General features: G+C 43.5%; 3 protein-coding genes across 8 annotated transcripts; 2 read left to right on the top strand and 1 right to left on the bottom strand.

Moving 5' to 3' along the window:
• Nucleotides 1–266: 266 nt before the first annotated feature.
• Nucleotides 267–11,018, top strand: LOC135452789 (carbohydrate sulfotransferase 4-like). Of its 3 annotated transcripts, none has more exons than XM_064723197.1 (3): nt 267–478; nt 3,010–3,047; nt 9,195–11,018. In XM_064723197.1, the coding sequence occupies exons 1-3, from the start codon at nt 461–463 to the stop codon at nt 10,372–10,374; spliced, it is 1,236 nt and encodes a 411-aa protein (XP_064579267.1). In that variant the 5' UTR covers nt 267–460; the 3' UTR covers nt 10,375–11,018. The 3 variants fall into 3 exon arrangements, with proteins under 3 accessions (XP_064579267.1, XP_064579269.1, XP_064579268.1); XM_064723199.1 differs by having other exon boundaries at nt 3,010–3,088; XM_064723198.1 differs by lacking the exon at nt 3,010–3,047.
• Nucleotides 11,019–13,069: 2,051 nt separating this feature from the next.
• Nucleotides 13,070–15,241, bottom strand: TERF2IP (TERF2 interacting protein). Its single transcript, XM_064722887.1, has 3 exons — nt 14,749–15,241; nt 14,567–14,643; nt 13,070–13,988 (listed from the first exon to the last, which is right to left on the bottom strand). Exons 1-3 carry the CDS (start codon nt 15,239–15,241, stop codon nt 13,548–13,550), a joined length of 1,011 nt encoding a protein of 336 aa, XP_064578957.1. The 3' UTR covers nt 13,070–13,547.
• Nucleotides 15,213–23,813, top strand: KARS1 (lysyl-tRNA synthetase 1). Of its 4 annotated transcripts, none has more exons than XM_064722872.1 (14): nt 15,213–15,367; nt 16,047–16,191; nt 16,399–16,564; nt 16,952–17,045; nt 17,307–17,493; nt 17,749–17,874; nt 18,617–18,736; nt 18,941–19,103; nt 19,198–19,371; nt 20,108–20,193; nt 20,994–21,079; nt 21,397–21,523; nt 23,186–23,329; nt 23,627–23,813. In XM_064722872.1, exons 1-14 carry the CDS (start codon nt 15,213–15,215, stop codon nt 23,702–23,704), a joined length of 1,851 nt encoding a protein of 616 aa, XP_064578942.1. In that variant the 3' UTR covers nt 23,705–23,813. The 4 variants fall into 4 exon arrangements, with proteins under 4 accessions (XP_064578942.1, XP_064578943.1, XP_064578945.1 ...); XM_064722873.1 differs by having other exon boundaries at nt 15,288–15,619; XM_064722875.1 differs by having other exon boundaries at nt 15,312–15,373.
• Nucleotides 23,814–23,830: the final 17 nt, after the last annotated feature.

Genomic DNA, 23,830 nt, shown 5'->3' with positions numbered 1-23,830 from the left:
CTTCAGATATGGGGACCCAGGCAAGGAGGCAGCCTCATGTCTAGGGCTTTCTTTGGGAAATGAAGGAACTTCTTATCTTTAAGTGTACTAGTCCTCATCTTCCAAAGGGCCTGGCAGTAGGCTCAACCCTGACAGGGAAACTGGCACTGCAGGCAAGCTGGGATAAATTGCACCTGCCAGCAATGAGATCATCAGTTCCCCCAGGTGTTTTAGGGATCTTAGTGTAGCCTGGCTCCTGGCACTGGCCTCACCAACTCCCTCTTCCAGTAGCCCTGACTGCATTCAGCTGGTCTGCAGACCAAAGGGGAGGTCCCTGAGGGTCTTCCTGCCTTGGGGCCGTGGCCTTTGGCTGCAAGAGCCTGTCTACACTAGCCTGCTCTCTACCATCGTGTAGCCAGGCTGTACACCAGCAGTGGGAAGATGTGGTTTTCTAATTTGGACCAAGGAAGCAGTCTGGGGGATGATCGTGGAGGCCCTGGTGAGTCAGAGCCCAGCCTTTCCAGGAGCTCAGGTGTAAGGCCTGTGCAGTGCATGGCAGTGGAACCCAAAGGGGAGGTGTCTGTGAAAAACTTTGTATGTGAGGCCTAGCACATAACCTTGTTCTCATGGGGCATGCTGCTGTCAGGGGCCAAAGGAGCTGACCTGCTCTGGTGGCATTACCCACCAGAGGCACATACAGGTTTCCACAAGCATGAGAAATGGCCAGGAGGAGACCGTGGATGTGAGAGGAGGTGGTAGCAGTGGGCTGGGAGACAGTACTTGCTCGTGGTGAATGGGAGGGATTTTGTAAACCAGACTGTGAGAGTGTAGAGGAGCTCTGCAGGAGAAGGAAGGCTTAGCATGGTCAAAGTCATACCACTGACAGGACAGCCACGCAAGACACACCCTCAGCAGGGTTCCAGTAGCTAGAAGGCACCTACCAAGCCAGCTGAGCTTAAAAACCAGTCAGAACAAGACTGAGGTTTTGTGTTGTACACTAGCCTTCAGCCTCAGTCCCCAGCACTGGGGAGAGCCTCCTGAAGGGCAGAAGCACTGGAATCTTCCTCATGGTTTGGCTCTCTGGCATGGGCTCTTACAGTGCTGGGAGCCCAGATCAATACCAGCCCTTTGCTTTGTCATATATTGTCTTTGTTTTCCTTATTTGTCTTGGGTCAGTGTTCCCTGAAGCTTTGCCAAAGCAAAGAGGTGTTGCCAATAGGTCTGAATGAGTTATTTCTTGGATACCTGACAGAAATAGTTGGTGCTAGCACAGGGTCTTCTGCACTCCAGCGCATTGCATGGGCTTTTCATGCTCCAGGTCTGTTTGCTGCTGTTGCTTCTCTCCACTCTAAACTAGCTGTTCTGCTCCCCCTTCAGTTCCTGTGCTGATTTCCAGTTTTAGACTGCCTATGTACATAAAGAAGGCAGAAGCTGACCAGTGAAATTAATTCAAAAGTTGAATATATCTATTTTTTTCTTACTATTTTTCCCATTTCTGTAATGTGTTGGTAAAGTATTATGTGACCTCCTTCTTTCTCTCGTGTTTTCTCATTTTCCTGTTCCCCCACCACTTGATATTAGGGTGCTGTATTACAATGAAGGCAAGAAATGATACTGCAACTGTGCAAGGGCAAAAGAGGGAGATCAGCCACTATCCTTGCTCTTGCCTGACACAACTTTGGGTTCTTGTGTGCCAATTCAGACAAGTCTATTTATCTCACAATGCCTCTAAATAAAAATATAACTTTAAAACTTACTTCAAACACAAGAAAAAAGCCACAGGCACATCAGCCTGTCCTTGCTGCCATATAGGACACCATATCAATAATTTGTCTCATTTTTCCTTGCTCTGGAAGGCATATGGGCCAATATCTGCTCTAGCTCAGAAAGAACTTGCTCTGACTGGAGTTTAACATAGGCATTGCACCTCTGATCCTATGCATTCTCAAGCTTCTCTGACTGCTGCGTTCTTTCCGTCCTCTATGAATGATGACTTCTAAAATAACCAGGGTGACTGTATACAGCATCCCTACCAAAAAAGACTCTTTTCTGAAAGCAGAATTCCATTCTGTTGCCGTCATCCCATTGAGAGTAATGAGCAATTGACATAGAGACTTTTTTTTTTTTGTAGATTACTGTCAGGTTTGTTTACTGCAAGGAGCAGTAAACAAACTGCTTTTGAACTGTGCATTTCAAAACACAGTATAGCAGTACTCAAATCCACTGATCAGCACAGGAGACCATGCATGACGCTTGTGTGAACAGCGACATCGCAGCTTTGTGTCATACTCAGTGACATTGCAGAGCCATAAATTTTCATTTTCCTCTACAGCTTCAGAAGTGTAAGCTAGAAAACAACTGAAAATCCTCTGCTTTGAAAGGGAAACATTCACCAATGCATAATCACAGCATTGACTCTCACAGCAGCTCCCCAGCATCATACCTTTGAGATGCAGAAAATATGAACTATCCCATCACACACCTGAAAGTGATAGAGATTTTGGCAGCATGATTACCATGAGCTGCTTTATATATCAGCCTGGTATGAGTTGTGCTCTTCAGAGCATATAACAGCATAGGTTAATTGTGTAGGTTGAAGCCTAAAAATAGGGAGAAATTACTCCTGTGTCTTGATTTTAAAAATTGTGATTATACCAAATACAGTTTTTATTGTACGTCCATGGCAGAGGAAAGTAGTTCCCACAACATGCAGCTAAATGTACCCATATTGCCAGGAAATCCTGTTGCTGCCAAAAGTATCTTAAGTTCAAAACAAGACTGGAAAAGTGAATAGAAAAATATCTAGGTGATATAAAATGCAAAGACAAACTTGATCTGAACTGATTTTAGACAGCTTCTGTCTACTGACAGACATCACTCTCCACTCTTGTCACAGCCAAGAGAAAGAAACAGGACCTTCCAGGGCATCACTCACTAGCTTATTTTTACCATCTGCATTCAGAGAGGTGAATAGTGTACTGCAGATCCCTGGCTTCAGGGAGGAAATGTTTTTCTTGTTCTCTCCCCTAGGCATCTCCTCTAGATGATGGCAGAAGACAGAGCATGGGGTTAGTCAAACCTTAGAGCTGATCAGGTTTCACTGCCATAGGTATGCCTGGTTCTCTTATCAGCTGTCAAAAACATGCTCTCAGGTAGGGAGGCATCTCCAGTGTAAGCACTGTGGAGTTAAACTCTAGTCTACACCATCTGCGTTACTCCGCAGCCTACTTCTGTTGCTTCTGCACTGGGTCAGGTGTGATCTGTTTATGCATGCTTGGGAGCACAGTACATGTTGCTTACGTCTTCAGGGTGTAAGAAAAACAAAGTGTGATTGCATGGGCAGTTCACAGGGATCACTAGTCTCTGAGTCCACAAAGTGAGGGTAGAAAATAGAAATGTGTCATTCCCTGGGCATACTGCAACAGGCCTTTGTTTTTCCTGTGCTGAGGAGCCCAGAGCTGGATGCAGTATTCCAGGTGGGATCTTGCCAGAACAGAATACAGGGGAAGAATCTCCTCCTTCATCCTGCAGCCCATGCTGTTGGTGACACACAGCCCAGAACATGACTGGTTTCTGGGCTGTTAGCACACATAGCTGGCTCATGTGAAGCTTCTTGTCCAACAACACCTCCAAAGTCCTTCTTCTTAAAGCTGATATCAACCCATTTTCCACATGGCCTATATTTGTGCTTGGGGTTACTCCAACCCTGTATGCTTCTGCTTTGCATCATAAAGCTTTTGAGTCAGACAGGGGAGCGTGTTGTTTGTTTTCAGGAGCCAGAGGTTTTGTCCTTCAAGTGTCACAATGTGCAGGTCTCAGGAAATACAGTGTGCCAGACTAGTTTGTCCTCCCAAATCTCAAATCCAAGGAAGAGCATTTTCTCCTCCTCTGTGCAACTGCTCATACTACAGAGGAGGCCCTGTGGAAAGCCCAGACTAAAATCTGGGTCGTGGCTTATATACAGGTAGAAAAATCTGTTCAACTCTTTGACAAGATGACTGCACAGTAGTATTCAGTGCTGTCATAAAGCCTACATATTGATGCCAAGGGATCAGCCTTTCTTGGGCAAACTACATACGACTGGAACAGAAATTTTGATCCATCTTTTTTCATGCAACTGTTAGACAGGGAGAAATAATCCTTCAGGAAGAGCTGCTCAAGTGGTGTGGTCTTTACAAAGGTTTTCTAACACCAAATGACGTACAGGTAAATCCTGTGTGTCAGTGCAGAGCATGGGAACACATAGCAGAAGTCCAGATTGCACCGAACATTGCATGGTCCTCCACAGGGCCCTACCTGGACCACTGCCAACTTCTCACCTTGTTTCCCAGCCCAGGGTTACCAGGGCTTGACCGTCTGTGTTTGCAATGCAACAAGTGAAAGGGAACATGACCTGCCCCATTCAGATTGTTCCTCCTGCTGGAAGCACCAGCCTTGCCCAGATTTTTTCTTTTGCTGTCTCCTATATTCCACTTGCCTTTAGAGCAGCAGTGAGGTCATTGGGAACACAGAGGACACCATTATGAGGTCTAGATGTCTCCAGACTGTGTGACAGAATCTATGAGATCTGGAATAGGAATGACCCAAAGCAACTGTCCCTGTGTGTAAGTATTTGTCTTGAGCCCAGTGCTGCCCTGTTTCACTACCTTACCTGGCACAGTCCCATTGCAACTCCAGCACCCTTGTGAATCATTAACTGGCCAAGTCCAGCTGCTCCTTTCATGCTTCTCCTTTCACACAGTTTTCTTTCTCAGCCCCTAAATGTTTAATTCAAGCAAGGTACAGACAGAGAAGAGTAAAAAGGATTTTATGTGAATCTGTATCTGCTGACAAGACAAGCAGCCAGAGCAATGGTAGGAAAGTATGCCCTATCTCTGCACTCATGGTGGGCAAGCTGATCCTCTTTGCAACTTGTTTGTCCTTTGCTCTGACATGCTACAGACATCCCTGTTCCTGCTCTTACAGGCAGCAGTCTTTTTTGGGGCTTGTAATAGGAGTTTAAAGTATCTCTCAGTCTCCTTCATGAACTTTCTGGCCCTGTTCCTTTACTAGCAGTGCCTGGTCATTCACACCCCTGCAAGAAACTGCCATTTCCGTACCTTTTGCTTAGTGCAGGGTGGAGTTTTCTAGTTTAAGGCTGGTCAAAGTAGGCGGGCAGTGTAGAGCAGTCAGTCTTAGAGATGGGATGTACACAAAGAGGACAGGGAGGGGCAGGCACAGGTGTAGGTAGGAGCTAAGTACACGTGTATGTGAGACCCCAGGATGAAGACAGAGCGCCTGTGCATGAATGCACTGTTGTTTGTTTGACTGCCTGGAGGCGTGTGTACCACAACAGCGAACGTGTGTGAGGGCAACTTTGCTTGAATCAGGTCTGGTGATGCTTCACAAGGACTTGTTAAGGTGAGATTTTCAACCATTTCTTGGTATCTAGTGTAGTTGCTCTTGATGCCAGCAAATTGCGACAATTTTCTGCAGACAGAAGCTATGGGTCTGGCTTAGAGGGTAGTTCCTGCTTCTCCAGACAGTCTTCTCAGTGCCCTTGCTCAGCTTCTCCCACTAGTGACAGTCATGCCAGCTGCTCACCCCTGAATGGGCAGACAACTTCTAATTGTGCAGAAACGGACCAGGCCAAATTGAAGCAGCATTTGAGCAACCATCAGTGCCATCAAAGACCAGTGACAGAAGCTTCTCTGGTGCCAATCCTCTTTGCTAGACTGGGGCCGCTACAGCAGTGGGGAGCCTGTACACGTCTGGAGAACTCCCTCAGACTGGCAGAGCACTCAACATTGGTTTGCACAGCACAAGGTGGGTTTGGGACGTAACTGCCTCACACCTGCCAGAGAAATGCACATGTTCAATAAATTCCCTGTAATCTGGGGATATGGTGACTAATGCTGAGGGCTTTTCATGGGTACATTTCCCTTGGGCTGCTTGCTGCTTTCTTTAACACTTTCTCTTTTCCAGGATCAAGCTTTTCCAAAGTCTCTATGTGTTTCTAGAAAAGCCTAAGTCTCTGCTTTTTTTTTTTTTTTTTTTTGAAACAAGCTGCTCCGGCAGTATTTTAATACCTTTGCTGTGGGAGACACTAACATGTTGACACTGGATTGTTGTACTTTTCGATAGTTTCTATATTGCATCCTCTGTGCCCTGAGATTCTTCCACTTCTTTCTGCTCTCAGCCAAATCTTGGCTCTTCTCTGTTAGCACACACACTGCTAACAGTGTTCTTTTCTTGTTCTGCAGCTGAGATTGTCTCAATTATTCTGGGCTGATCTTTACTTGCCAGCTCTGTGAGAACTTCATATTTTCACTTTTGCAATATGAAATTAATTCTATCACTGGTGACTGTGGATGTTTGCTGTAGAGAAAATGTTAAGCTTAAGACCTTGGTTTAGAAACATCCCAGCTCCCATGATTGAGAAATACAGTGGTGAAAACGAAGGTTATATAATTAGTATTTATCTCATATTAGGGAATGTATGATAGATATTATAGTATGATGCTGCTCTACCTCTTCACCAGGCACACAATTCATTTCAGTCCTTCTACTCCCTGTGGAACAGACTTGTGATGGCAACAATTATCGCTACTTCTTATATGAGTGAAGAAGTTGTTGAAACTGTGGTCTCACATGAGGTCATCTGCTGCTTTCTATCAAAAGCAGTCACTTTGTGAAATATCTAAAACATCCAGCTATCCCACCCTGGGATAAAAGTATACTCTTGTTTCCTGAAAAAAACCTGATTTCATTATCATACTTGGGCAATTCACATGTAGGTTTCCAAAGAAACAACTATTTCTGTGGTTTTAAATCTGCCTGGGTGTCTACCTTCATGCCATTGTTCATGTCTGCTCAACAGAATTTTTCTCAATTAATAGCTTCTGGCTATATTCCAGGAACTTTGTCAGGAGTTAGAATAACAATATTAATGGTGCCAGATGGAAGCGATATCATCGAAGTTCATTTGGAAGCCAGGACTTTTGGTAAACACTGCTTGTATTCATTTGGAAGGAAGAAACTGATATATCACTTATTTTCACAACAGTCTTTGTTTGCAGCTCTTCCTAGGGTTGGTCCAAATAGCAACCTGATTCAGCTCCTTGTCAGACCTGAACACTACAGGCCATTTGTGTAACCAAAAAAAATCAGAGGGCTTCTTGTCCAGGAGACAGGAATGGTGTGGTCCCTCTCTAAATGCACAGCCCCATCCTTGCCAGACATTACTAAAGTAAAATTCATACTGTGGTAGCACATGTTGGCAACCACCAGAATTACCCATTAGGCTGGGTATTGTCCTTTCTCCAAGAAATTATAATTGCTGCCTTATAAACCCTAAGCTCAACACAAATTCACAGCAGGTTACTAAGGTAAAAAAGCCAATTTATGCATGTACGTTGGAGGCACAGATTAGTACTGCTCTTTATTGGTTAGCAGCAGTGACTGTGAAAATCTAAAACACCAGTACTAGAGGAACTGAAATCATGGGAGGAGGCACCCCTGTGCAAATTAGTCTGAAAGATTTGCTGCAGAGGAAAATTGAGGCAGGGCATAAGGAGGAGGCTAGGGAAACTTTGGGAACATTCAAAATTACTGTGGACCCAGATGGCGTGGCACGCATGCAGTAGGGAGGCAATGTCTGCATTGCAGCTGAGTTGTTTTATACCTCTGCTGCTTGAGTAGAGGGGCTGGTGCTCGGCATGGGAATAGCTGCTTGGGTCTCATGCAATAGGGACCGCACAAAGGGAGCATACGAAGCTGTAAGGGCCCGAGCTCGGATGCTGCTCTGTATGGGATTAACATCTTGCCCTAAAAGCCCTGCTCTCTCTGTCCTGTCCTGCTGTGCATCCCCCGGAAGGACTGACCATGGCTAGGAAACAGAAAAGTTTTTTCAGTTTTAGTTCACCTTAGAAAATACAAAGCAGTTGCACTAGCAAGAGAGGTCTGTCTCCACTGCGGCACAGCTAAACTGACAAACCCGGCAGATGGTGCTGGGGAGCACTCCATCCTGCCTGGGCTTGTGCTGCACACGGAGCCTGTCCCCAGGGGCAGCCCATGCTGCAGCATACCCAGCCTGTGTTTGAGGCACCGTCAGGCACTGCTGGGTGGTAGAAGGAGAGCACACAAGACAGGAGTAATAGGCAAAATGTCCTTTAATGTATTTTTTAAAAAATTAATTAATTCTTTCTGCCTCAGATCCCATCTTCAGTGGTGTATTTCCTCCAGATTACTGTGCCAGCTGATATTCAGGCTATGAATTCTTTTTGTGGTATTTTCATACCATGTCCCCAATGGCATGGAAGTTTTTAGACACTTTCCGTTCTGTAATTCAGTTCATCCTCCACAGGCAGAAGAGAGGTTTAGTGTATGAAACAAGGACCCAGCTTTGGGCAGACCTTTGAGTTCAACTAGCACATTCTTTTGTATGTCTCCTCAAAAAAGACCAATAGGATGAGTGGGCTTGGAGGGAGGGACAGCAAGTGACAGTCTCTAAAAAGGAGTTAGGCTAAGAAGAGGATTATTGTGGCAGGTAAGAAGTTAAACCTGCCTCCAAAAAGATGAGTCTTCCTAGCAAAATTGCCTACAAAGCTCTGTCTGGAGGAGATACTGTTCTTGGATTTATTACAGTGCCAAGCTTCTTCCTTTGGTAACAATACATGTGTGGTGACAATAAATGTTTCCTGAAATTTCAAAAGGAGTATAATCAAAACAAAAGGAAACTTACATTGTATGTTTACAGCATTTTGGCATAAAAATAATTGTAAATATTAGTCAGAGTAAGGTGTTTAAAAGTAAAATGTGGAACTGTTGAATTCTGAACACCTCAGCAAAAAGGGAAGGTTTGCATTTTTCCTCCATAAAAATTGGCAGAATCATTTGCAGGGATTATGCACATGAAGTACACATTTATCTGTACTGACTTCAGTTCACTCAACTAGCTGTTAAACTTCAATAAAAGTACAGACAAGCTTTTCACTATCTTCTAAGACTGTATTAGAGTGTCTTCCTGACAGACAGTGGTTTTGCTGCAGAAAACCTTCAGCCCTGCAGTACTTATGTCCTTTGCAAAGACACCTTGTGTGGTGGTTGTCACAGTGTCACTAGCAGAGTGGCAGCTTTCAAAATCTTGTGCCTGCAGAGGGATGCACAGGAGCCTGATGCACCACATCTTGCCTTTTTCATCATCTTGTGATGCTGAACTTCCTCTGTCTCTGCAGGTCCCTTGCAATCATGGTGAAGTCTAGAAGAGTGCAGGTGCTCCTGATTCTGGTAGTTCTGTCCTTCCTTCTTATCCACTTCCTACCCTGCAGCAACGATGCCCATATGGAAGAAAAACCTTCTCCTGTCCACATCCTCATTCTCTCCTCCTGGCGGTCAGGATCCTCCTTCACTGGACAAATCTTCAGCCAGCATCCCAGTGTCTTCTACCTGATGGAGCCTGCATGGCACGTGTGGGTTAAGATGTACCAGAGCAGTGCCAAAGTCTTACACATGGCAGTGCGGGACTTAGTCAGGTCGGTCTTTCTGTGTGACATGTCTGTGTTTGATGCTTACATGTCTAGCCAGAAGAAAAAGTCTGATTTATTTCAGTGGGAGACAAGCCGAGCCTTGTGCTCCCCACCTGCCTGTGACTCATTCAGTCGCAGTGACATAATCACTGCAGACAATTGCAAAACCATCTGTGGCAAGTACCCATTCAGCAAGGTGGAGGAAGCTTGTAAAACCTATAGCCACGTTGCCATCAAGGAAGTTAGGTTCTTTGACCTGAAAGTTCTCTATCCCCTTCTCACCGATCCATCCCTGAACCTCAAAATAATTCACTTGGTACGTGATCCTCGGGCTGTGTTCAGGTCCCGAGAGAACACAGTGCAAGAACTGAAACACGACAGTAACATTGTTGTGGGGTTTCAGAAGGCAAAGGGAGAAATGGGGCCCTACAACACAATGCAGGTAATCTGCAAAAGCCATGTTGAGATATACAAGGCAGGAAGTCAGGCTGCTCCAAGCTTCCTGAAAGACCGGTATCTGCTGGTTCGCTATGAAGACATTGTCAGAGACCCTCTAGCAAGGGCTGCTGAGATGTACAGGTTTGCAGAACTCCATTTCACACCAGAGCTTCAGAAGTGGGTCCACAACATCACCCATGGAAAAGGTGATGGAGCACGGGCCTTTGATATTGGGTCAAGAGATGCACTGAGAGTATCCCAGGCCTGGAGAAACGCACTTCCCTTCCAGAAAATAGAAAAAGTGCAAAATGTGTGCAAAGATGCAATGGATTTGCTGGGCTACCGGCTTGTTCAGACTGAAGAAGAGCAGAAAAATATGTCTCTGGATCTTTTGTTTGCCCAGAACTCCTCTGAGTATCAAACTTTGAAGGCAGAAAAGCTGGTCTCTTAATCTACTTTCTGAAGGCTGCAGAGTGCTGAACTATTCACTAGAGCCAAGGAGGACAGAGGTGCAGGCATAGAGGTGTAGGAGCGTGCGTGGATGCAAGAACAACTGGTACAAGAACCCTGACTACATTCAGGAGAGCTCTCAGCAGCACAGGGTCACTCTCCAAAACCCCTGGAGAGACAGCCACAATGGAGGTTAAAATAATGCAAGTTTGTTTTCCAAATTAATTATGTTTAGGTTGGAGCGCACAGAATGCCAAAGGAGTAGGACCAAATGGCAGAAGCTCAAACCCACCACAGACCACAGCTGAAGACTAGAGAAACCACATGGAGCAATTGCACTGCCAAGGAGGAGGAAAAATAAAAGGAAGCTGAATAAAGAAAACATTGCTTGACATGCTGCCATGCAGGATATTTAGTGCCAGAAAAGATGCAAGGATGACCAGACATTTGATTTCTGGAAAGACGTTGAGCTTTGTTTTGATTTTGTGTTGGTTTTTTTGTTTTGTGGGTTTTAGTTGTTTTTGTGGTGTTTGTTTTTTTTTTGTTTTTTTTTTTAATGGTTGCATTTTCAAGTCCAGTTTTCCTTTTGCTCCATTTGTGTGCCTGAGTATCCAGCCTTGGTGGCAAAGGTGGGGAAATGTTTGTGTTCACTTACTGTATTATGGGAAAATGGAATAAACCAGCTAATGCTGAAAATAAAAACTCCTGGGTTTTCATGTGGGAAACTATTTCTGTGATTATGTGAATCCATTTATTTTTTTAGTTGAAATAATTCTGTCTTCTAGCTTTCATACCCAAGAACAGTTGTTTTCTTGGGAATTCTCACAGTCCACATGGGTAGCAGAAGAATTCATGCTAAGGTTGGGATCCTAAAGACAAGGTAAAGACGTAGATTTCATTAGCATAAATACCAAAACTGAGAAGACAGGTTAATGGGAGTAGATTGAAGAAACCAAGAGAAGATCAGGAAGTTCTCCTATTGAAATATTTGGTGAGAGTATTTCTAGTCTTGGAGCACAAAAAAATAAATTTAATGGACTATGCCATTCTCCCACCTCCAATGGGAATATATAGTTCAAATCTGAACAACTGAATGGTTTTCACTTGTTTTAAGTGTTCCAGAAGGAGAAAAACTTGCTACCAGATTTGGGGAGGAGTGAAATGCCTACAGATCCCTATTTCTGAATATCCTTTTCCATGTGTAAACTGCAGAGTCCCTTTAACTTAGAACACTCACTACCTTAGCAATACGGGTATCTGTATTCCTAGAGCTAAACCCCTAATCCCTGAAAAGGGTGGGATATTGTATTATGGAAATAATAGTCTTATTACTAGGGATCATGTTGAAGGACAAATTCCATGCTGAGCAGGCAGCATTGGCCTCATGGTAGTAAATTCACTGAAAGCAAGGTATCCTCCTTTATACTGTGTTTATGCAAATTTAGGGCAGGCAAGCTGACATAGAGAAGTGGGAGTTGCACTAAGGAACAGAAGCACAGAGCCACTGTTTTTCTTTATAGTCCCTTTAAAATAGACCTTAACATATTCGGCTAAAAGCAGCTAAAAGCCCGTTCTTACTGAAGTTATAGTAAAGAGCTTCCTCCTGTAAGTGCTAATCAGCTGGATTTTGAGCAAAAATAGATTCTGTTTGGTACATTGCTACTTATCTCGACATTAACCAATGCCAGCTTGAGTGGTTTAAGTTTTATTATGAATACTTGTTTTCAGTGGATGCAATTCTGTGCACCATGTGTTTACCTGAATAAAAGCCTCCACGGTGTTTCCAGTCAGTAAAAAAATAGGGTAAAAGTAACATATGATGCATTTCCATAATGTACTGTTTTGAAAATTACTTACACCTCTGCTTCCTAAGCTTAATCAGAGAAAATGCAGAATTGTTGATTCCAGTATGTCTTTATTACAGTCCTTTAGGTGTGTTTCCTCAATACAACAATTTATAAGATTTTCTTTTTTTCTGGAAACAGCAAAGTCCGCTGCCAGTCTTGTTACATGAAAATGTAAAGTTGTCTTGATTTGAGCAAAAGTAACTTAAAATACTTTTTGGAGGAGGAAAAGAAAACTCAACAAAAATCCTCGAAAATCTCAAGATGCTGATGGTGACATGTAAAACTATGACTAAGTCCTTCGGCATATGCAATAAAGATCACAGAAGTCTGTTTAAAAACAAACATTAAGTTTACATTGTACAAGTTTAAACTCTGGTTTTATACCAATGAAATGTAAGATGGCAAAGTCTCCAGTCAAAAGGACATTTCAAAGCTGACTCCATGGTATTCCTGTCTGTTGCTCTTCAAACTAGTGCATACAATCAGTTTTTCTTTGGTAACTCTAGTTATGAAAGCATAAAAATTAATTTATTTTGATGAATGCTGGCTAACTCTAAAAGGAAGCAAACAGGTAATACCCAAATTCCAGCTAATTGTTTGTAGACCCAGAATTTCTGGGTTACATTTATTTGGTTACATCAGTTAACTCCTTGAGTAATCAGTAGGTGCTGCAGTGGTTTCCTGAAACAGCAGTCTCATTATATTGTTTTTTATTTTCGATATAATTTTAATTTGGCTTAACATCAGCCATTTCACAATCTACTTTAATTTTCTGAGTGCCACAGTGCAATATGCTAAAAACCTAAAATGTTGACTCTTTAGAGAGGTTAAAAAACAGACAAACCAAACTTCACCTTTGCCAGCCCATTTTATTTCACCAAAAGAATGAATTCCAGATTTTTAGGACTCACTTCAGATAGTATTACAATAAGTAACCAAAGCACAATTTCAGGCTAAAAGTACTGAGTTTTTCAGATTATGACTTTATCCTAGTAATAGTGTTCTCTCTCAAATGCAGCTTAGGTGACAGATACATAACCTCTGATAATTCCCTCTTAACATTCATTTCCTACTTCAACTATTACTCATAGCCCTGAAAGCGGGTGTATTTTTCCCAAGCAGAATATATGGCCTGGTACAAGCATTCCTTTGATTAAAGCAGCTGCATCTTAGCTCTGCAGAGAGGCAATACAGGCCTTTTAATACAAAAAAACCCCAAAAAACAAAACATTTCTGAAAACTTCAGAACTGCCATCAAATTTTCCACTGTGTTTCTGAAATGACTATTACACTTCTGCAACTGTTCTGGATCAGTAATGTCCTCTTGTTAAGTCTCTCTAAACACTATCCGCTTTGCTACGTTTTCAGCTCCAAATTTGGCTATCAATTTATTTCTGACATGTTCATCATCCTTTTGCAATTCTAAATCATCCCCTCTGCTCCATACAGGGTACCCATCCAAGCGCTGCCCTGTCTGCAGAAAGTATGAAGTAGCTTCCACGTCACCGCTGTTTTTCAGAAAGGCCTGTGTAACAGTGTGCAGGTCCACAGCAAACTTCTCCATGAAGTGCTCCATAGTTTTTATTACCTGTCCCACCACACTGGAAGAAGAACAAGTGCTTTGTGGTCTTTCTTGCCTTTGTAACTGAATGTCAGGGAAAGCAGAGTCCTCTGGCCCAGTTTTCAGCTCAGATGCTGCTTCTCCTGGGGACCTTCTCACTCCATCTTGTGTGGAAAGTTCTGCAACATCTGAAGAGTCACTTTCTGACTAACAGTAAGAGAAGTGGAATCACCAATTAGAGATGGTATTTTCTGGCAAATCTTTTACCACTGCAACCAACCACCTTTTACTCTGACTCCACAGTGTATTAAAACTTCAGAAATTAGTAAACATAGTAAAAGTGAGTGACTGAAGCAAAGCCATATGTGTTAATGAGGCTGCACATGATCACAGAAATCCATAAACCATAGGAGAGAATTTGAACAAACTAAGCATAAAAGGCAAAAGTAAGTGTTTATGCAATGGCAGGAACGTTTTTTGCCTGAGGTGAAAGGATGACTTTCATTTGCTAATACAGTTTTTAATGTGACAACCCCCACTACATAAACCTCCTCATGCTAACTTGCACAGGGAAGAAAAAATGCACCATCCAGGCGCCATTTATCGCAAACCACATAGATGACAGCTCACAGTTCAGCCAGGGCAGAAGGGATATCGCGGTGCAAAATAATTTCATGTGCCAATCATGAGTTTCTATTGTGCCATCTGTGACACCGGGGAAGGCCAGCCCCGAGCACTGCATGCAGTGGAGGCTGCTGCTCCCCAGGCTGGCCCCGGTCGCTCACCTCCGTGCTTTCGAACTCCCGATTAGCTGCCGCGAACAGACCCCTGATCTGCGTGGGATCCTCCGTCTGCGGGGGCTCTGCGGAAATACGCGCGGATCGTCTGCCAGGCCACAGCGACCAACGCCGGTCGCCGCCACCACGCCCCCTCGCAACCCTGCCCCGCCGCTGTGGCCCCCGCTCACCCCAAAGCCGCGGCAGCAGGTGCCTTAGGTAGCGGTCACGCATGGCCTGCCAGCTGTGCCGCGTCAGGCCGCTCTGCTCCAGCTCTATCCACAGCGCACGGCCGCTCACCCGCACCATGCCCTGGCCGCGCACCGCCTGCAGCAGCGCCGCATCCTCCGCCTCCGTGAAGGCCAGGCGGCCGCGGGCTGTCAGCAGGAAGGGCTCCAGCGGCAGCCGCTGGTTGCGCTTCACGCACTCCGCCACGTACTCGGTTGAGACGGCCCCGTCGGGAGCCACCTCGCCGGGCTGCGCCAGGAGCACGGCCCCTGGCTCCTGCACCCGACACAGGCGCCCGCCGCCCGCCAGCACTAGGGGCGCCAGGCGCAGCTTGGCTAGGCCGGGCCGCAGGTAGAACCGCATAGGATGCCCGTCATCCCACAAGAACAGCGATCGGGATCGCGCTGCTCCGGCCTGGCCGCCCGCCATGGCCACCCCAGCTCCGCCCGCCGCCATCACCGCCTGCGCAGGCGTGCAAGGGCGGAAGGGCGGAGGCGGCGGCAGCTGCGGGGCGATGATGGCGGCGGCGGCGGCGGCGCGCGAGTGCAGCGTGGAGGAGACTGAGTCGCACCTCAGCAAAAAGTGAGGGTGCGCGGGTGATCAGGTGGGGCCGGGCCGGGGAGGTGAAAGTGAAGTGTGTCCAGCTGATCCGGCGCGTTGTCTTCGTCAAGGCGCCCGTCGGAGCGCTATGCTGAGCTCCGGCGCTGCGCGGCTCCGCAGCTGGGTCTGGAGGGCCGCGCCCGCGCTCCGACGGCAGCAAGCGCTTCATGACCAAAGCAGGTCGGTGCTTTGCGTCTGGCTTGGCCCGCTTCGTTCCTTATGGAGTCGTGGAAGGTGGGGTCAGGAGCGCGACGGGAGCCTGAGGGCCATGGGGGAATAGGCTAGACCGCGAAGGTGGCTTCGGGAACCCTGCGTTACTTAGGGGGGAGTTTGCCTTCTCTCACACGCTGCGTAGGGCTGATAGGCTCTTAGGGACAAAATGGAGTGCTTCAAGTCCTTGAGCATGTAGGCACGCGTCGTCAAGGTCTGTCTAAACTATGTTTAATTTCGCTTTCGCTTTCTGAGAGTGTGTCGTAGGGGATGAACTGAAGGAGTTCAAAGTAGAAAATATTTTAACGTGTTTAAGAATTATTTTACTATTGGAAAAAGTAAGAGACGTGGTAGGTTTATTTGTACAGTTAGGTTTTGGCAGATCCTGCCAATAATTTTCCTGTAGAAGTATTAGAGTACTTGCTGCATCCGGTTTCTTTCTCTTTTGTAGTGAGCTGAAGAGACGTTTAAAGGCTGAGAGAAAAATAGCTGAAAAAGAAGCAAAGCAGAAAGAGCAAAGTGAAAAGCATTCAAATAAGCCTTCCTTGACTTCTGAGGATAATGTTGGTACTGATGAGGAGAGCTTGGATCCAAATGTGAGCATCTGGTCCCATGCTTATTGGATGTTCTGTGAATCGGTCTTACTGACTTGCATTTGATTTTTTTATTCATGGGTAATTAAAAGGTTAAAAGGGGAGAGATGTATATTCCTACATTAGGGCAGCTGCATTTTAAATTCACAGCCTGTATGATATTTCCAGATTCTGATAAAGTAATTTGATTTTGTTTGTTTCTGGTGACAGCAATACTACAAGATCCGTAGCCATGCAGTCCAACAGCTTAAGGGCTCCAGTGAAGATCCCTATCCCCACAAGTTCCACGTTGACATATCTCTCTCAGATTTTATAGACAAGTACAGTCACCTGCAGCCAGGAGATCACCTGACAAACATTACCGTGAGAGTGGCAGGTAAAAGTTTACCTGGGATACAGGAAAATATAAAGTTTTAGCTGCTTTTATTGATGGGTTGGTCTTTTTTTAATTTTGCTGATCTCTTACTCAGTCGTGAAGCCTTGTAGCCGTGTTAAACTATTCAGGACATACCCTTCAGACTGAGTGGATCTGTGCAGCATCCCTTGCAACTATAAGATCAGGTTGTATGTAGTATGGGTTCTGGGATCCAAAGTTTTTACAGTCTTATTTCCACTAGATTTCATTTTGAGACTTAACTACTTCTCTTTCACAGTTAAATAGTTCAGAGCTGATGATTCTAAGTGATAGTACTGTGGCTTTTGCCCCTGTACCCTTTCTGGTAGGGACTCTTTTCCTGATGTCTAGCATACTTTTGATGTTTAGGTCGAATCCACGCAAAGCGTGCTGCTGGAGGGAAACTGATTTTCTATGATCTTCGTGGTGAAGGAGTCAAGCTGCAGGTCATGGCAAATTCCAGGTAAGTAGAGGTATTCCCAGCATTCAGTTTAGCATTCTAGGGTCTAGATATGTGTATTTTGAGATGAAATATTCTATTTCATCTGTGGTTTGGCTTAGGCAGCCAAGTAATGTTTTGCTTTAGATGCTGTGGTTGACTTCCGGTTAAAATAAGTTCTATATATTTTTTTTTTTAAATGGATTTTGTCTTGTAAGACACTTGGGGACAGTTTTGAGTATTGAATTTTAAATAAATGTGCTTATGTTTGTTTTGCAATTGCAGCCTCTACAAATCTGAGGAAGAATATTTCCGTGTTAACAGCAAGCTGCGTCGTGGGGACATTATTGGTGTAGAGGGGAATCCTGGGAAAACAAGGAAAGGGGAACTGAGTATTATTCCTTATGAAATCACTCTCTTGTCTCCATGCCTGCACATGTTGCCTCATCTTCATTTTGGCCTCAAAGATAAGGTATTTGTCCTACCTGTCAGTCTTGGAAGCAATTTGACAGATCATGGAATGGTTCAGGTTGGAAGGGGCCTTCGGGATCGTTTAGTTCAACATCCCTGCCATGGGCAAGAATGCCATAGATAGGTCTGAATGGATGATGTTTGTTACCTGCTGATACTATCAGTCAACAAAGGAATATTAGTTTTGTTTTGGTATTTTTTTTCCTTTGGCATGACATTTTATCTAGCTCATTCTAAAGATATGTGTTCTTTTCAGGAAACCAGATATCGTCAGAGATACTTGGATTTAATTCTTAATGATTATGTGAGGCAGAAATTTATAACCCGTGCAAAGATCATCACTTACCTTCGTAGCTTTCTAGATGAGTTGGGCTTTCTTGAGGTAAGGCATCAGTGTTTTTTCTCTCTGCATACTGAATGTGTTTACAGTTTTTTAGCTTCAAGGATGTTTTATATTCAGGCTCATATACGAAGCACTTATAGAACTGACAATAATTGCCTCAGCATGGTGTTTTTTATCAGCTTAATGTAATGGGAGCAATTCCTTACCTCTCTTTGTAAAGTTAAGATTATTTATCAGTTGGTGAGGTTATGGCTTGGGAACCTATTTTGAAGGTAATACTCCAAACTACTACTGTCCTTTCCATATTTCAGTAAATTAGGGTGAAAACAACATCTTTGAAATGTTGTTTTGCCTCTGGATTTAGAAGCCAATTCTGTGTCCTGTAGGCAGAATTGGATTGTGTTGACCCAGGTGCAGGAAATTGCACTTGGCCTTCTTGAGTTCAGTTTTTTGGAGTGTAGAGAGAGGATTTTGTGATAATGCCACAGCACTGTTCCTGGCTTTGATAACATGAAGCCAGCAGGTTCACATTTGTAGTAAATATGAGTGACTCTTCAGAGCAACAGATGAATTTGTTATTATTGACTGGATGAAAAAAGTGCAGTTTTGTTCAGTGGACTTTAGTTTAGAATTGTTTTCATACACTGAAATGCCGAACTGTAAGTGAAATATAGATTTTTCATCAAAACTAGCTGGTTTTTTTTTTGTTTGTTTGATTTATGCATTTCTGGTTTGGAAACAGATTTCATGAAAACAGGGGAAATTTTTTTTGTTGTTACAGGTAGAAACTCCTATGATGAATGTAATTCCAGGCGGAGCTGTGGCAAAGCCATTTATCACATACCACAATGAATTGGATATGAATTTATATATGAGAATTGCTCCAGAACTTTACCATAAGGTAAAATGCAGCTTCTCATGGCTAAGCCTATATTTTTCAAACTGTATTAAAAAAAGCAAATGTAGCTAAAATGGAGATTATTTTTGAAGAAAGGTGGACTTGTCTCATGAATGAGTTTTGTAAGGTTGTGTTGCAGTTGCATGTGTTTGTGCTCTCTCAGGTTCTTTTGAGAAAGTGTATATACTAGATTTTCATTTTGTTTAGATGTTGGTGGTTGGTGGTCTGGACAGAGTATATGAAATTGGGCGTCAGTTCCGGAATGAAGGAATTGATTTGACTCACAACCCTGAGTTCACAACTTGTGAATTTTATATGGCTTACGCGGACTACCATGACTTAATGGAAATTACAGAGAAGTTGCTTTCAGGTGAAGTATGCAATTTAAAAAAGAGTAAGAATCTCTGGAAGAGTCAGTTATTATGTAGCATACTCCTTTTCTAAACCTCACATTCCTTTTGTAGGGATGGTGAAACATATTACTGGGACTTACAAGATCACTTACCATCCAGATGGTCAAGATGGACAGGCCTATGAGATAGATTTTACTCCTCCCTTCCGGCGAATTAGCATGGTGTATGATCTGGAAAAGGTCCTGGGAGTGAAGTTTCCATCAACTGAGTGTTTTGAAACTGAAGGTTAGATGCTGAGTATGAATGTCCTGTAATTCTTGATTAACAGAAAGCAGGCAAAAGATTGCCAGTTCTCAGGCTGCAGTCTGTTAGCTGCTTTTTTTGCAGTAGTACTATCTTTCCTCTGGTTTTGTTGGTTTACGTGAGTCCAGAAAGAAGCGTTCATTCCTTGCCATCTTTGGCAGGATCTGACTCTTTTGGCTCTTCCTTGTTGAATGTATGTGAAAGGATATACTCAAGAAGCTTGATGTATGGAGTTCTTGATTTGTTGAAGAGATTCAGCTTTTTGCTTCTTATTTCTAATCTTATGTGCAGTTGAGTTTCCATGCTTGTAATTGTAGCTTGGGTGTATGATTATTTGGGACCTTCTTAAAAATGTAATTATGTGCTATTTTATTCCTGGAATCGAGAGACATAAGGAAACAAGTTCATATAATTTATAGTGATTGTTTTTCCCCCCCGGTTCCCTTCTCTCTTCCCCCCCAGCCCCCAAATAATAATGTCCAGCAGTTATGTGGTGTGTGCTTAACTGTTGTCAAATTTCTGAAGTATAAAATAACTACTATTTTACTGTAAACACTTAAAACCAAACACCATTTCTATAGATTAACATTTAAGCTCATGTTTTCCATGATGTCTACCATTGGGATTTTACAAGTCACTCTAAGAAATGTTGAAGGATCTAGTAAGAGCAAAACATGATTTTTGGGATGGCTGTTCTAATTTTTGTCTGCATATTCAGAAACTCGCAGGTTCTTTGATAACCTTTGTGTGGAGAGAAATGTTGAGTGTCCACCTCCCAGGACAACAGCCAGGCTTCTTGACAAAGTAAGTAAGGGTGCTATTTTTATAATCCTAATGTCTTTGAGGGTCTCTCTGTGTCAGCAGAAGTCTCTTAGAAGAAAAGGTTCAGCTGCACCAGGAAAAGCATCTGCAATGCACTTCAGCTGTTGTTATATTACAGTGAGAAAACTTGCAGTGTCAAAATCTTCTTTCATGTCGTCTACACCAAAGTTTACTTTACTTATGTCTGCTTAACTTGAGCATTAGGGGATTGTAGTTGGATAACTGGCTGCTTGTGTTGAAAACAGATTTGCTTTATTTGTAGGTCAGTTCTATCTGTGAGATGTGTGCATCTGTATGTAGCTGACCAAAAGGGTAGGAGTACAATATCGTTCTGTCAGATGTATTCCTTTATTTCTGATGTACCCAAATATTGTCTGATAGCTGTTCTTTTGATGCTTTTCCTATTGGCCCTTGCTGTATTGTGCAAATTGAATTATTATACAGTTTTTACTGTGTCATTTTTCCTTGCCTGACTAGGATGCACTCTCTGTTGATGAAGACATTACCATAACTAGAAATACTTCGGAAACTTTTCAGAGTTTTGGTACCTTCTTCAGTAGCAAAAGAGAGGAAATTAGGGTGCTTGGTGAAGGCAGTGCTAGGAACGTGCGTAATTGTACACTGCATAATTGTTTCACTTTTGTTTTCCCAGTTAGTTGGTGAATTCCTGGAAGTCACTTGTATCAACCCTACATTGTTTTGTTTTTGTTTTCCCAGTTAGTTGGTGAATTCCTGGAAGTCACTTGTATCAACCCTACATTGTTTTGTTTTTGTTTTCCCAGTTAGTTGGTGAATTCCTGGAAGTCACTTGTATCAACCCTACATTCATCTGTGATCACCCACAGGTCATGAGTCCACTTGCCAAATGGTAAGAGTATCACACATGGTCAGTGTGTAGCTCAAATCTTCTACTTAATCAATTGGAAAAAAAAAAAAAAAATGCATGAGTGAAAACAGATTTTGATGTTGCATGCTAGTTTAGGAATTCTAACAAACCAAGATAGACATTGGTTCCTGAGCTGTGAAACCCATCATCCAGGGAAGAGGTGTGTCAATGCTTAGTACTTTGAAATTTTGACAGCTGTTAGTGCTAAGTGTGAGCAGTGCCCCTAAGTAATGTATGTGCTGTTTGCTTCTGTAAGTAAGATTATTTTACGGTATGTCTGTTTTGTCTGCTTCACATAGGCATCGCTCTCTTCCGGGACTAACAGAGCGCTTTGAGCTCTTTGTAATGAAGAAGGAAGTGTGCAATGCATACACAGAACTTAATGATCCTTTCCGACAGCGTCAGCTTTTTGAGGATCAGGCCAAGGTATGGTGTCATGCTGATAGTGAATGTAATACAGGCATGTAAGCAAAGAGTATTTCCTATGTCTGTCCCAAATCTGTTGTTAATACCTACTGCTGAAAAGAGTTGTTACTGCTTTGAGTGAGTGTTCGTCACTCAAGTAGAAGTCTGTCATTAAAATGCCATTCCTTTTATAGGAATCTTGCTCTTTAAGGTAAACAAGGTGAAATACTGCTGTTGATTAGTTTTTTTTTTAGTGCAACTTTGTTTTGGATATCTTCCCTTTTATTCCACCTAAAGTACTAATTTGGAAAAACACAAATGTGCAGAAAGTTCTCTGTGTCTTTCCCAGGTTGAAAGGTTTTTTTTTTCCTTAGTTAAGTATTTATGTAGTCATACAACATCATACTTCTAGGTTCTTAAATAAATTTTCATGTCCTGTAAGACTTTGAATGCTAAGAGATATCTTAATTTCCTGAGCAGAGTACTAATATATTAGGTTGACTCACGGGAGAGAGATGCACATTGAGAACTATTAGGCTTGCAGATTTATAATAGTAGATTTCTCTCTGTGAGCCTCCAAAAGGAGTGACTGAAATTCATTTTGTTATTAATTTGGTATGCACATCCATGAATGCATACTTGGCCACACATGACTGAGGTCAAATGATGTGGTCGGCAGAAACAGAGTTCCTGATCTTCATATTTTTTCTAATGGCTTCACAGTGCCTGAGAGGTTTAAACAATTGTCAAAGCCAGGAAAATAGATTTATGTTAACTAACGAACTGATAGTAAATTTCAAAATGTTCAGTCAGAATGAATAATATTACAAGTACCTTTAATTTTTGGTCTGTTATATTTATGCTTGCAGCAGTTCCCTCATGATTATAGCCAGACTGCAGACATATGATTATATGTATTGAATGAAAATTAGCCTCAAAATTTAATGTAAATTTGAGATGAAGGATGACAGTTTCCTGTAGGATTTTCATTTCAGGATTTCAAGGAGAAAATTTTGCTGTTAGAGTCTTTGCAAAGTCTTCCTCGAACTGTGAGCAAAAATGTTTGCTGTTTTGACACTTATTTTTGGCTTTTTTTCTCAATTTGAAATGGTTGGCTAATCTGTATTTTTATTACTGTGACTTTTGTCACTTGAAGGCTCTCAGGGTCAGGTATATTAGTTAACATCTCAGTGTTGGGTTTTTTAGTCTTCTACTTTAGAGGAAAAAAACCAGGCCCTGTTTGTGGAGCAGCTACTGATGATTCCACCGATTATGCTGCTTTGTGGTTTCTGCAAACATTGAAAGGAGAGTTGCTACCAATAAAGAACCTCATAAGCCTTTGAAAGCAATGCATTCTGCTCTCATCTGCTGCCATATGGCTCTGAAAGATGGCTTTTACTGATGTAAAGTGCCTGGGCCTTTGCCAAGACAGGAAACTTACATGTCAGAAAGGAATGGAGTGTAGAACTAATTTGGGAGCACCTATACAAAGGACCTCCACAGTTCTCTGTGCTGAGATTTCTTCATCTGTTACTCATTTGCACAGCTCCATTGGGCTTTGGTTTCATCAGTTAAGTTACATGGCTGCTACAAATACCAGTATTCCTCCTCTTCCGTAGGGGTTAGCAGGAATGCCTACTAGCTCTGTACAACTCATGTTTTACTATTAATTTCCTCATTTAGGCAAAAGCTGCAGGTGATGATGAAGCCATGTTTATTGATGAAAACTTCTGCACCGCACTGGAGTATGGTCTTCCTCCTACAGCTGGCTGGGGCATGGGAATTGATCGCTTGACCATGTTCCTTACAGATTCCAATAACATCAAGGTAAGCATAAGCAGTGGTAGTGCCTTCCTACTGCTGGCTTTGTCAGGGAAAAGGGAATGGGGTTCAGCAAAGCTGACCATCCCTTGGACGGAGCCAGTGGCTGGCAGTGGAGGGAGCTGTGTGAGATGTTTTGAGCCGTGGAATCCCGCCTGTGCAAAGCCCCTTGGGGCCCTTGCTCAGCTCTCTGAGCCCCGCGGCTGAGCAGCGGAGCCCGCGCTAGGGCAGCTCTCGCGAGACCTGCGCACGGGATGGGGTGGTGCCGGTCGGCGCGGTCGCTGATTCTGTCGCTGTTTGCAGGAGGTGCTGCTCTTCCCCGCCATGAAACCGGAGGACAGCAAGAAGGAGGCGCAGCCCGGCGAGGGCACCTCTGTGTAAGCCTCCAGACCGCCGCAGGCACCTCCGCGTGAGGCCTGAGCGCGGCGAGGGCACCTCTGCTTGAGCTTCGGAGTGGCGCATACCTTCAATAAAGGCAGCTTTCTCTGCACCCGTCTCTGAGTCTTT

Source organism: Zonotrichia leucophrys, chromosome 11 (genome assembly GCF_028769735.1).
Source record: "Zonotrichia leucophrys gambelii isolate GWCS_2022_RI chromosome 11, RI_Zleu_2.0, whole genome shotgun sequence".
Classification (NCBI taxonomy): domain Eukaryota; kingdom Metazoa; phylum Chordata; class Aves; order Passeriformes; family Passerellidae; genus Zonotrichia; species Zonotrichia leucophrys.
This window is presented reverse-complemented; position numbering and strand designations above follow the sequence as displayed.

Excerpts from the sequence above, each read along its gene's own strand:
- TERF2IP (XM_064722887.1), bottom strand. The coding sequence starts at position 15,241 with ATGGCGGCGGGCGGAGCTGGGGTGGCCATGGCGGGCGGCCAGGCCGGA. Across the intron at positions 14,644-14,748 it reads CCTGCTGCCGCGGCTTTGGG|AGCCCCCGCAGACGGAGGAT; the intron begins GTGAGCGGGGGC and ends GTATTTCCGCAG. Across the intron at positions 13,989-14,566 it reads GGGAGTTCGAAAGCACGGAG|TCAGAAAGTGACTCTTCAGA; the intron begins GTGAGCGACCGG and ends TCTTACTGTTAG.
- LOC135452789 (XM_064723197.1), top strand. Across the intron at positions 3,048-9,194 it reads GGCAGAAGACAGAGCATGGG|GTCCCTTGCAATCATGGTGA; the intron begins GTTAGTCAAACC and ends CTGTCTCTGCAG.
- KARS1 (XM_064722872.1), top strand. The coding sequence starts at position 15,213 with ATGGCCACCCCAGCTCCGCCCGCCGCCATCACCGCCTGCGCAGGCGTG. Across the intron at positions 17,875-18,616 it reads ATGAGTTGGGCTTTCTTGAG|GTAGAAACTCCTATGATGAA; the intron begins GTAAGGCATCAG and ends TTGTTGTTACAG. Across the intron at positions 18,737-18,940 it reads CTCCAGAACTTTACCATAAG|ATGTTGGTGGTTGGTGGTCT; the intron begins GTAAAATGCAGC and ends CATTTTGTTTAG.